The sequence below is a fragment of the Fundulus heteroclitus genome, chromosome 5 (genome assembly GCF_011125445.2).
Source record: "Fundulus heteroclitus isolate FHET01 chromosome 5, MU-UCD_Fhet_4.1, whole genome shotgun sequence".
NCBI classification, from domain to species: domain Eukaryota; kingdom Metazoa; phylum Chordata; class Actinopteri; order Cyprinodontiformes; family Fundulidae; genus Fundulus; species Fundulus heteroclitus.
The window spans coordinates 39338000-39351097 of NC_046365.1; the positions used below are offsets into that span (position 1 = coordinate 39338000).

Sequence of the window (13098 nt, forward strand, 5' to 3'; positions counted from 1 at the left end):
TTTTTTTTTAAACCTTTTCTCCCTTTTAGCATTTTTTTTCCCTCATCTGTTTCTCTCCTTTTTTCCTCTTCTACCTTCCTGTTTCAGTGTCCATTGAACATGAAATAATCCCAGAATAAAATCTAATAAAGCTTCTTGTATATATAAATGAAGCAGAGCTCTATGGTGAAAGCAGGAAGGCTCCACTAGAGAAAGTAAAATCTTTTGGGCTGTTTTTGGCATTAAGACAACAATTCTTATTGCTACACTGCCAGACAGGACATGTTATAAAAAAACAATTCATAAAACTCTGCTCCAGTGCGCTCAGTTTGACTGTGAATAGAGGTAAATATTAACATATTTTTCAGACAAATGTTAAACTGAGATTCAGATTTTTGTAGATTTACCCAAATCTTTGAGCTTCTGCATCAAATATGATTGCTCTTCTGCGACAGGTAAAAGTGATAGCTATGTATATTTGAAGTTTGGTTTAAAAGTCGGGACCGTTACTGTGTTTTAACAGGCTGGATATTTACATTGTCTGGGACACACGGATGCAGTTCTAAACAATTTATAATTACTGAGCCGAAAGAGGGCTAAATGTTGCAGGAAATTTTAGGACTGGACTCGGACATTACTGCTTCAAAGAAACTTGGAACTTTTAATGAATTTGATGTATTACAAAATAATTAACAGACTTGTACAATAGATTTAAATCTAGGGGAAATGATAGAACACAACGCCGCGCATATGTTTATTCAATATGTTATTAAAATCAGAATTTCACTCAGCAGGACTCTTGATTATAGGGAGGTGTGGATATATTCCAACCTGCATAGGAGCAAAATATGTCAATTAGAAACATATTTTTTTTTACACAAACAGCTAAAAGTATAAACAGTGTGCACGGTAAAACCTTATAGTGTACTGTAATAATAAATAAAGCAGCCTGGCTGTTCTGTACTTAGAATTGAGGTGAAGATTGTCACAGTTGGATCAAGTTTAACATGAAACTGCAAATAAAACCAAAAGTTACCTTAGTGTTAACTTTTAACATGGGAGAACATGAAGCCAAACTGAGCTCTGAACGTTAGGTTAAACCTCTTCTATGTGTGTGTTACCGGGCGTGTCACAGAGGTAAAAGGTATAAAAAATTAATAACATTGTTTGATTTTATATAACCAAAAGGGCCCTTGTCCTTTTGCTTATATAAACCAACCCCCCCCCCCCCCTCCTTGCACGTGCCAAATGTACAACAATGTTTCCTCAGTATTTATTTCTGCGTGAACCACAAGAGATTTCACTCCCATCGACTTCATGTGCAAATAAGCAACAGAGAACATGTTCATAGGATTTTTTTTAAAACCGTGGTGGTGTTTTTTTTAATGGGGGATGACATCATCTAATTTGCATATTTGTTCATACACTTGTGACCAAAGCTGTAGGGGAGCTTTTGCCAAGACAAAAAAAAAAGTTATTAAAAGTAGTGATTAAATCAGTTTGGAACTAAAAATGACCTTTATAAAATGATTTATGAATTTTAGTGCATTGCCTGAATCCACACTACATAAAACGTACTAAAAACACCGCATCAGTGGCACACAAAGTGAACGAGGTGAATAAGTGACTGAAGCTTTGTTTGAATCAAATTACTTTAATGCAAAAGTTTCAGAGACAAAAGGACTACTTTAAAAACTGTATTTAGGTGACGAGGCAGCAGCAGTGGTGTGCCTGTGAGGCAGGGCTGAGGGAAGAAGGACTGTCATGGCAGCTCTCACTGCCGCCAGTGATTCCAGAATGACGGCCATTTTTGGTAACGCCGTTGTTGTGACGCTGTTGTTGCTAGTCACATTTTCAAAGAAAATTACTTGAAGGGTCTGAAAAGTCGCTAAATGTAGCAACAAAGATGCTAAATAGGCAACACTGGACTGTCCTCTATAATTTTCCTTCCCTCCTGCTGCACTCCACTAGCAGCTTGGCAGCTTGACAGGAAGGAGCAGGCAGTGATGTTTTTTCAAAATAAAGTACATTTTAATGTTTAATATTTTAAATTAATTTCAAACTCTGATTATTGTTAGCATAAGTGCAAAATATAGGCAATACATAATATGATATATATTCAATTCAATTCAATTTTATTTATATAGCGCCAAATCATGAAACATGTCATCTCAAGGCACTTTACAAAGTCAAGTTCAATCATATTATACAGATTTGGTCAGATTATACAGATTGGTCAAAAATGTCCTATATAAGGAAACCAGTTGATTGCATCAAAGTCACGACAAGCAGCATTCACTCCTGGGGAAGCGTAGAGCCACAGGGAGAGTCGTCTGCATTGTCCATGGCTTTGCTGCAATCCCTCATACTGAGCAAGCATGAAGCGACAGTGGGAAGAAAAACCACTCATTAACGGGAAGGAAAAACCTCCGGCAGAACCGGGCTCAGTATGAACGGTCATCTGCCTCGACCGACTGGGGTTACAGAAGACAGAACAGAGACACAACAAGAGAAACAAAAAAGCACAGAAGCACACATTGATCTAGTAATCTGTTCTACATTAGATGGAAGTAGCGGGTGAGCCGTCTTCTCTGGATGATGTCACAGTTAACAGAACGCCAGACCAGGTGTACCTACTATGAAGAAAAAGAGAGAGAGCAAAAGTTAAAAGCTGAAATTACGACAGTCATTTCAATGTAATACAATGCAAAACTGGAGAACAGTAGACTGAAGAACAGTAGAAATCAGTAGAGTGAGAAAATTAGACCCTGATGTCCTCCAGCAGCCTAGGCCTATCACAGCACAACTATAGAGATAGCTCAGGGTATGAGCCACTCTAACTATAAGCTTTGTCAAAAAGGAAAGTTTTAACATTAGTCTTAAAAATAGATAGGGTGTCTGACTCACGGACCAAAACTGGGAGTTGGTTCCACAGGAGAGGAGCCTGATAGCTAAAGGATCTGCCTCCCATTCTACTTTTAGAGACTCTAGGAACCACCAGCAGACCTGCAGTCTGAGAGCGAAGTGCTCTGTTAGGAACATACGGGGTAATCAGAGCTCTGATATATGATGGAGCTTGATTATTAAGGGCTTTATACGTTAGAAGGAGAATTTTAAATTCTATTCTTGATTTAACAGGAAGCCAATGAAGGGAAGCTAAAACAGGAGAAATATGATCCCTCTTGTTGATTTTCATCAGAACTCTTGCCACAGCATTTTGAATCAGCTGAAGACTTCGAACTGCATTTTGTGGACTTCCTGATAGTAAAGAATTACAATAGTCCAGCCTTGAAGTAACAAATGCATGGACTAGTTTTTCAGCATCACTCCTGGACAGAATGTTTCTAATTTTGGCGATATTCCGGAGGTGAAAAAAGGAAACTCTGGAAACCTGTTTAATATGGGATTTAAATGACATGTCTTGGTCGAAAACAACACCAAGATTTTTAACTTTATTACCAGAGGCCAAGTTAATGCCATCCAGATTAAGGGATTGATTAAGAACTTTATTTTTTGAAGACTCTGGCCCAAAGATTACAACTTCTGTCTTGTCAGAATTTAAATGCAGGAAATTTAAAGTCATCCAGCTTTTGATGTCATCAAGACATGACTGCAGTCGAAGTAACTGATTGGATTCATCAGGATTTATGGATAAATATAGCTGAGTGTCATCAGCATAACAGTGGAAATTAATCCCATGCTGTCTGATAATTTTGCCAATCGGAAGCATATATATAGTAAATAGAATTGGTCCAAGGAATGAACCCTGTGGTACTCCACAAGTGACCCTAGAGTTTGAGGAAGATTTATTATTAACATGAACAAACTGGAATCTGTCTGACAGATAAGATTTAAACCAGCCTAATGCTTTTCCCTTAATCCCTACAGTATGCTCAAGTCTTTGTAGGAGAATATTGTGATCAACTGTATCAAATGCAGCACTGAGATCTAACAGGACAAGTATAGACACAAGTCCATTATCTGAGGCCATGAGAATATCATTGGTGACCTTCACCAGAGCTGTTTCAGTGCTATGATGAGCTCTGAAGCCTGACTGAAACTCCTCAAGTAGGTCATTACTTTGTAAATGTTCACATAGTTGATTAGCAACTACTTTCTCAAGAATTTTAGATAAGAAAAGAAGATTAGATATAGGTCTGTAATTTACTAACTCATCTTGATCAAGAGAAGGTTTCTTAAGTAAAGGTTTAATAACAGCTACTTTAAAAGCCTGTGGTACATATCCATTTACTAAGGATAGATTAATCATGTCTAAAATAGGACCACTGATTAAAGGGAATACCTCCTTAAACAACTTGGTTGGGATTGGGTCTAACATACAGGTAGAAGGTTTAGATGAAGCTAAAATTTTAGATAGCTCAGAAAGCTCTACTGCTTTTAAACAGTTCAGACACTGCGCAGGTTCTAAGGATTCCTCCAATGCTGCCTCACTTACTGAGGATGAGGTAATCATGTTTGGGAGGATGCCAATTATTTTATTTTTAATGGAATCAATTTTATTTATGAAGAATCCCATAAAATCATTACTGCTAAGAGCTAAGGGAATGGATGGATCAACAGAGCTGTGGCTCTGGGTAAGTTTGGCAACTGTACTGAAGAGAAATCTAGGATTATTCTTATTCTCCTCAATTAATGATGAAAAATATGCTGCTCTAACTCTGCGAAGGGTCTTGTTATACAACAATAGACTGTTCTTCCAGATTAAGTAGGATTCCTCTTGGTGTGTAGAGCGCCATTTTCTCTCCAATTTCCTAACATTGTGCTTCAAGGAACGCAGCTCTGAATTAAACCAAGGAGCCAGCTTCCTGTGAATAATCACCTTCTTTTTCAAGGGAGCTACATTGTCTAATGCAGAACGCAATGACGAAGTCATACCGTTTACAAAGACATCTATTTGTGAATTGGAAGAAACAACATTGCTGCCATCTACAGGGCATTTCTGCAATACGGAGGATATTAAAAAGGGGACAGACTCTTTAAGTTTTGATACAGCATTATCCGATAAAGATCTACTATAATGGAACCCTCTTTTGGGGGTGGAGAACTCAGTTAGATTAAACTCAAATGTTATTAAAAAATGATCAGATAGGACAGGGTTGTGAGGAAATACTGTTAATTCTTCACAATCAATGCCATATGTCAGCACAAGGTCTAAAGTATGGAGCCAAGAGTGTGTCGGTTTATGCACATTTTGAGCAAAACCAATTGAATCTAGGATAGTTTTAAAGGCTACACTAAGGTTATCGCATTCTGTGTCAACATGGATGTTAAAATCACCCACTATAATAGCCTTATCAGTATTTAACACCAAATCAGATAAGAAATCTGACAACTCATCCAAAAACTGAGTGTAAGGGCCTGGTGGACGATACAAAACAACAAACAGAAGAGGTTTTATTGCTTTGCAGTTTGGATGAGGGAAACTGAGGGTTAAATGTTCAAAAGAACTGTAGTTATTAATTGGCCTGGGACTAATTAATAAATCAGACTGAAAGATGGTTGCCACTCCTCCTCCTCTTCCCACAGATCTGGGAATGTGGAAATTTGAATAATTGGAGGGATATTGCATACACTTTACATTGTTTTAACATATATTTTAAAAACATTTCATACTGAAGGTGTGGTGCTTTTATTTTACTGTGGTGGTGTGCGGGCTGTGGCAGAAACCCTGTCCAATCAACCTACTTTCTTTTTTCTTGCATTGTACCATCCAAGCAGCGACGCCCTGGGCAGACAGCCATATTACTATTAAAATAATTAAAACTGCGGGCGTGCCCGTGGTGGTGGGGTTAGCGCGAACCATGTTAGGAGGCCTTTAGTTCTCGACGCGGTCGACCCGTGATCGACTCCGACCCACGGCGCTTTGCTGCATGTCTTCCCCCCCCTCTTCCTGTCAGCTCACTGTCAATAAAACGCGTGCCACAAGAGCCGCAAAAAAGAAAAAAAAAATTTAAATTGCAAGAAGCTACCATGTGCAGAATGGGCAACCTGCATCACTCACTGAACCATCCAACGGTGGACACTTGTAAAGAACGTCAGACACGTGACGCAGCATGGATGAAACGGCATCGCTGGCATATGATGGGGCGCACATCGTGGATTTGCACGAAGCCTGGGGGTCTAATGTTGCAGGTTTTATGTGTCCTGGCCTCCCGTGTCCAGTCAGTTCTAGCTGTTCTGACTGCCAGGTGCTCCTGCAACTGCCTGCTAACGAGATTGTTTTACTCACAACTGCTTACACGCGTTTTGGACTTGTTTTTACAGACGCATTAAGGGTTTGAACGTGGACATTATTTCCAAATCGTATCTTTCTTCTTTGTTACTGAATGCATGTCACAGTCAGCAGTCCTAATTAAAAATATTCAGGTGTTTGATATGTAGCATAATTAAAATACCCTGAACATCTTTTTAAAGCAGTCGTTCTCCAACTTTTTTTAGTTTCAAAACCACATATAATCCAAACCTAGACAGGAAAGCCAGCATATCTTAGATTGTTCAAACAATGCTAATCAACCAAGTTATCTTTACACCTCTCTAACTCTCATGTTTATTTACCGTTACAGTAAAATTAACTTACCGACAAACTTTTTCTTTTAGATTTCATTTCTGGAAACCTCGTTCAGGCCTAGGCTGCAAAGTAATCCAGATGTTACCGCGGGCATAGATTCAGGACTTTGCAATCGGCTGCTCTGCGTTTTTAGGGGTGTCTGACTAAAGAGAGGTGAATTAAACATGCAAACCACACTTTACAGATTTTATTTGTATATATTTTTTTAACTATATGCCAATTTTTTCCTCCACTTTAGAACTATGCACCATCTATCAGTGTCATGGAAATGGCAATAAACACATTAAAGTTTGCGTTGGGAACAGGACATAATGTGCAAATTGAACAGGTGTGAATAGTTTTGCCAAAGCGCCACTCATGCATGTCTAAGAATGCTCTCTATGTGCACTAGCATAAATGCCAAGTAATTTTACTATTAAAGGTTGCATGTCAGTAGAATGTGACGGTTGAAGTGCCTTTAGTTGTTTTCCATGCCTGTAGATTTCTGTGGAAGTTTGCGAAGGTGTAGTTAATCTGAGGGTAAATATTTGCTCAGGTTGGATCGCTTTCATCCCCGCACTCGTTCCCCCTCTGCTCAAACTTTCTCCCGATATTAACACACAGCGTTTACTGTATCTATTTACAGGTTATATTGTTTTTTTTTCTTCCTAATGGTTTATTTGGATAATTTTAGGCCATTCATTGCAACGAAAATGTGTTTATTGTGGTTTTTCCTGTTGTCCTCCTTTCCAACTAGGGGTTGTAACAGAAAAAGAGGAAAAAAAAAAAAGAACATTTTCAGATGTTTTGTTTACCGAAAAGAAAAAATCTTTGAAATTCACAGCATTTAGACAGCAAAGCTGGTTTTATGGACGATAATGAAGCGTCTCCCTGCGAGTCTCGTCTTGTCCTCAGCTCCTCAGACTGTGGAGGAGTTTTTTTCTGAGTTTCCCGTTGGTTTTGTGAGATGAAATATCAAGTTACGGAGTCAATTCATTTTCTTGATTTGTGGATTCAAGTGCTGAGCTGATGTCTGGACACGATAAACCGGTCACAGTGACTGCCGATGGTGTGGCTCCAGACGACACTTCAAACCAGCTGAGCTCAAACACTTCAACCCAGGGGCTTTTCATCACCAGGCCAAAACTATCAAGTCAAAAGCACTTGAGATATATATATATATATATATATATATATATATATATATATATAATATATATACACAAAATTATAGAAATGTATTTATCTGCTCCACAAAGTATCAACAGGCAATATTTTTCTTTAATTGTTAGGTTTTCTGTGGGAAATGGGTGTATAAATCATTATAGCTTTAAAAATTGGGAAGGGTTTTGATTATTTGCAACCTCTTAAAAGACGGTCTTCCAGTTTGGACATTCTCTATCGTTTTTTGTGTGCCTTTTCTCAGCATAAAAAAACAGGTTCTGGGTTGTTTTTTATCTTTGAGAACGCTTGCTGTGTTTTTCTTTTTCTATACGTGAATTAAAAGCAGAAAAGTTTGCATTTCAGTAAAAGTAACTGGACAGACGTGGTCTTATTTACTATGAAATTAAAGAGAAAAGTGTTATTAAAAGACAAATACTCTGTGGCACCTAAACTTTCCAGTTGGAAGGTTTTTACTCTCCTGTAATAATTAAAAATTAAAGGTTTCCGTCTGCTTTAATCGCCTGTGCTCGGGCGCCAAATCATTCTTGAATTGCAGGTAGGAGTCGCACAAAAATCAATCCAGGGTCTTACTTTGGACACCCCTGTTTTAAGGGACAAACACAAATATGTGAAGATAAAAAATAGTTTTCTTTGTAATTTATACCAGGAATAATATTTAATCATAATTATGAGCCACAAGCAATAGTAGCTGAATATAAAATGAATAATGGTTTAATGTTTCAGAACAATTTAATTAATTAGGTCACCAGTAATTAAATGTTTCTTTTATTCATGGAGAAAAAGTGCTCTATCAGTTTATTTACATAAAAGCAAACAAAAGTTTTTTATTTAAAAAAAAAAGGACATGCACACGTTTTAAAATGAATCCTTTGCAAACAAGCTTATCAGAGTACAGCCAATAACCACGAAGAACAATAATTTATATGAACATAACACATTCTGTTATATCGGTATTTCATCCGTTCACATTGTGACCAAGAAAAGGGGGGAAAAAAGGTACATTTGAATAAAAAACTTACAGAATGTGTTAAAGAGGAAGTTGCCATCAGCCTGGAGGATGGGCTCTAAAATAAAATCACATTTATCTCCCCAGTCTGTTCGGTTCTGTCCTATAAACAGAAAGCAAACCCGGGTTTGTGCGCGTAGACGTCACTTTTTAAGTCACTGCCGTATTTTACAAGAGGCTCGCGGCCTGGGGGCCATTTTTCAGTGGCTCAGATTGCAGGAACAAAACGGTCCATGTTCCCCGGGTAGGACGGGTGTCTCAGGTACCCGCCGCCGTTGGTACCGGCTCCCGTCGCGCTGTTGTATTGGGAGAAGGAGCCGAGCTGCACCGGGGAAACCCTGCCGTAATGGTCCATGGTCTCTGCAGAGCCGTGAGCCGTGGCGTGGATCCGGCCCGCCGCCACGTACCCCTGGCCGTGACCCTGTCCATAGGAGCCCTGGTGGGCGTGGTGATGGCCGTGGCCGTTAGGACCGGAGTAGGTGAACCCGTGATGCGTGGAGCGCGGCGGCACCGCTCCCCCGCACGGCTGGCTCTGGAAGCCCGGCGTTCCCAGGCTGCAGGCGGCGGATCCGCCCGTCAGGCCCTCCGGACTGAAGCTCCGGCTGGGCTGCTGCATCATCTCCGGGCCCTGACCCGCCAGCATGCTGGCGGAGCTCGGGTGTCCGATGATGTTGTTGATGCTGAACATGCGGGTCTGACCGTGGGCGAACCCGGGGGGCGACGGGGAGGGGTAGTAGGCCGAGGGCAGCTGCTGGCTGTACGCCGGGTTGACCGCCATGTTGGGGTAGACCGAGCTGGAGTAGGCAGCCGACCTGCTGATCTGGACGGGAGAGAAGACGGGCGTCTCGTGGACGTACGACGCGTAGGTGCTGAGGTCACAGCGTTTGAACCGCTTCCTGCGCCTCAGGAAGCTGCCGCTCTCGAACATGTCCTCCGCGTTGGGGTCCAGCGCCCAGTAGTTGCCCTTTCCGGGCCGCCCGGGCTCCCGGGGGATCTTGATGAAGCAGTCGTTTAGCGTCAGGTTGTGGCGGATGGAGTTCTGCCACTTCTTCGAATTGTCTCTGTAGAAGGGGAACCGCTCGGTGATGAACTTGTAGATCCCCCCCAGGGTCAGCTTGCGGTCGGGGGAGTTGGCGATGGCCATGGAGATGAGCGCGATGTAGCTGTACGGCGGTTTCCCCCTCTGGAGAGGCCTCTTTCTCCTCCTGCCCCGGGGCGGCTGCTCCTCCGTCTGCGGGGAAGGGTTGGAGGAAGGCAACGTGGTGTCTGCCGGAGACTCTTTCTCCACTTTGACCACTGGCATTGTCATCGGCAAAACCCTCAACAACAAGAACAAAAAGATCAAGTAAAGCCCAGGAGGTCCCCCAAAATGTTTAAGAGCAAGGAACCAAATTAGATCTGGGACTGTGGAAGTCAGAACCAGACATTTGCCTCAAAGCTTTCCGTCTCTGAGTCTGAATCCAGCGGTTCTTCCCCTCCGGGAGGAAAATAACTAATTTCCTCTTTGCAGAAAGCGTCTTTTTGTTGAGAGATGAGTGCGTCTTGCTTTCCAGAGTGGCCGTCAGCGGCAGTGAGCATTGAGCTGTGAGCGTGCCATTTGCTGCGTTTAAGGTGTGAGACAGAATGAGTCACTTGGTGTTACCTGCAGACAGTATTACCTGCAGGGCCACACCCCCCCCCACGGCGTCACATGCTCTCAGCATGCCTGAGCTTCTATGAACCTCCATTGTTCATGTACGTCAAAAGTCTTCGTGCTTTATTTACGTTTATGCTTTACTTTTTTCTTCTGACTCTGCCTGAAAGGTTTGGCGTGCAACCCCAAACCCCCCCCCCAGAGTGAGTGCACTGTAGAACCGCTGCGTGCTTTAGTTTGGTTTTTATTTGTATTTGAATGGGACAGTGAATATTAATGCCCTAAATATACTGGATTCAGCAAACAACATGCAGACAGTTTTTTTTGTTGGTGTTTAGTAAGAGAAAGGCATCTCACAGCCAACTGTGTGTTTTTTTTCTCAAAGCATTTGTAAGAATTGTGCCAGCTGTCTTAATGTCTTTTTCCTGTGTGAATAATTACAGCATCGTCCGCATGCATCACCCAATTAAGGTCAGGGCAAACACCTAGGAGATTATTAATATGCAGGGAAAATAATGAAGGTCCCAGAACAAAGCCCTGCAGAACCCCGACATTATAACTAAGGCTGCAGGATTTGACACCAACTACAACAACGCATTGAGTTCTGTTCGCTAAGTAGGATTTAAACCATAATATAGTAAGTCTCTGCCGGGTCTCCACATAAAGAGACAATGTTTGCATATTCTTTTTTTCAAAAATGGCTCAAGCTCAGTCAGGCCAGGTGGAGAGCATGTTTGAGTTACTCTAAAGTCTGGGGGAAGATTGTCATTCAGATTTTGTTCTGGACTTTAACTGGGTCTGGGTCCTGCCAACACGTGAATATGCTTCGATCTAAAGCAGTACATTGCCACTCTGGCTTTATGCATAGGGTTGTCCTAACCTTGTATTTGTGCGTTCACAAACACACGACAATCCATCTTGATCCGCTGCGGCTTCAACCGTTTGTGTCCAAACCAGAAACGGTTCGGGCCAATCACGTTGCAGTATTGAGGTTTAGGGCGGGACATACCAGCTGCGACGAAAGCAAGAGCGGCTGAGCCGACAGCCGGTCCAACACAAACTTGGCAGCGCAGGAGGACGTAGCTGCTGCTATCACATCTGTTTGGTCAGAATCCACGATTTCTCTTTGATAGAAGAACAGCACGAAATGCCTTGACTAGCTTATTTTCTTGTGGTTTCTCCTGCTGCTTATGTATTAATTTGATACCGTGATTGGCTAAAACCAACCTTTGGTAGGCGGGCACTATGTGTTGCTTTGCCCAATCAGCTCAGAGAGTTCTACACATTATTAATCTGGCTGGCCAGGTTAGGGCTGTCCTGCTGGAAGGTGAATCGTCATCTGAAGCCTTTTGCTGCTTCTTAAAGTTTTGTTTTCCAGGACTATCCTGTGCATGTAGAAGAATATAATCCCCTCAGTATGACGCTGCCACCACTCTGTGGGGATGGTCTGAGCCCCGTCTTCGACATATTAAAGAAGTCTAGAAGTACAAGCCTCCACTGGAGCTGCTGGTCATCTTCTCCAACTGCCATCATTCAGTCATTTAGTAAAAACCCAGTTTCTATACATATTTACAAAGATGTTATTTCCACTTTCTTATATATTTATGCTTAGAATGTCTCCATTTAGAGTGAAGTGGGACCAACGTCAAATTCCTTGTTTGTCACAAATTGCCAATTACATCCGACACTGCTGTTGATGGTTTGTGGCAAACATTAACTGGACTTTCTTCTTGCCACTCCTCAACACAGATCCAGTTTTCTGGCTCAAACCTTCACCTATTTTCGACGTGCATGGAGACAACGTTATGCAGAGGTGAAGACTCCCAGCCTCACTTCCTTTGTGTTTAAACATCCTCTCAGAAAGGCCAGATTTGAGTACTTTACTTATGATTATCTCATGGACAGATTCTCTCCCACCTGAGCTGCGGGTCTCTGCAGCTCCTCCAGATCACCACGGGGTGAGCTCTTAGCTCATTTACCTGTATGCAGTACTGAGGTTACATTACACACAGGAGGACTCCCTTTAATACTAAGGTGTAACTTCTTAAAGGCGATTAGTTCCACTGCATTTTATTTACACTGCAAAAAGGGAACTAAAAGTAAGTAAAATTTTCTTGAAATGTGTGCATTTGTCCTCGATTTGAGTAGGTAAATGAGATGATCCTCCAATGGAATGAATTTTATCCCTAAAATATGTTAATCCTGCACTTCAAATAAGATGATGGAGATGATTTGTTCCTATTTTAAGTGCAAAAATCTTATTCCATTGGTAGACAATCTCATTTACCTCTTTAAATGAAGGGTAAATACACTCATTCAACAACATTTTGTACAGCTTTTCTTACACTTTATGTCTTGGTGTTGATCTCTTTAACCTAAAATCTCAATTAAATTAAATAAAGTTTGAGGTTGCAAGCTGATAAAATGTATAAACCTATGAATATGATGGCAAGGCCCTGTAAACCAGAACAAAGAGCGTCTTCACACAGTTATAGCCAGAGGCTGATAACCGGTTACATTTACTTCGGTAAAAGACATTTACTTCCAGGACTAGTTTTACCGCACTGTATTTTTTACTTGTACTTGAGTGAAATCCATGGCTACTCTACCAACCCTGAGTCACTTCAGCAAACACAAAACATGCATGTTTTAACCAGAATTGCACCATGAACTGGTGCACATTTGTACACAAGCTTTAATGCTGTAAAGTAAGTGTCTGTCTGCCCG

At 41.3% G+C, this 13098-nt stretch overlaps 1 protein-coding gene across 1 annotated transcript; it reads right to left on the reverse strand.

The window, feature by feature from the left end:
* Window positions 1-8525: 8525 nt before the first annotated feature.
* foxe1 (forkhead box E1) lies at window positions 8526-10348 on the reverse strand. Its single transcript, XM_012882241.3, has one exon. It carries the CDS (start codon window positions 10045-10047, stop codon window positions 8947-8949), a length of 1101 nt encoding a protein of 366 aa, XP_012737695.2. The 5' UTR covers window positions 10048-10348; the 3' UTR covers window positions 8526-8946.
* Between the last annotated feature and the right edge of the window lie 2750 nt (window positions 10349-13098).

Coding starts and splice junctions, on each gene's coding strand:
- foxe1 (XM_012882241.3), bottom strand. CDS start 10,047: ATGACAATGCCAGTGGTCAAAGTGGAGAAAGAGTCTCCGGCAGACACC.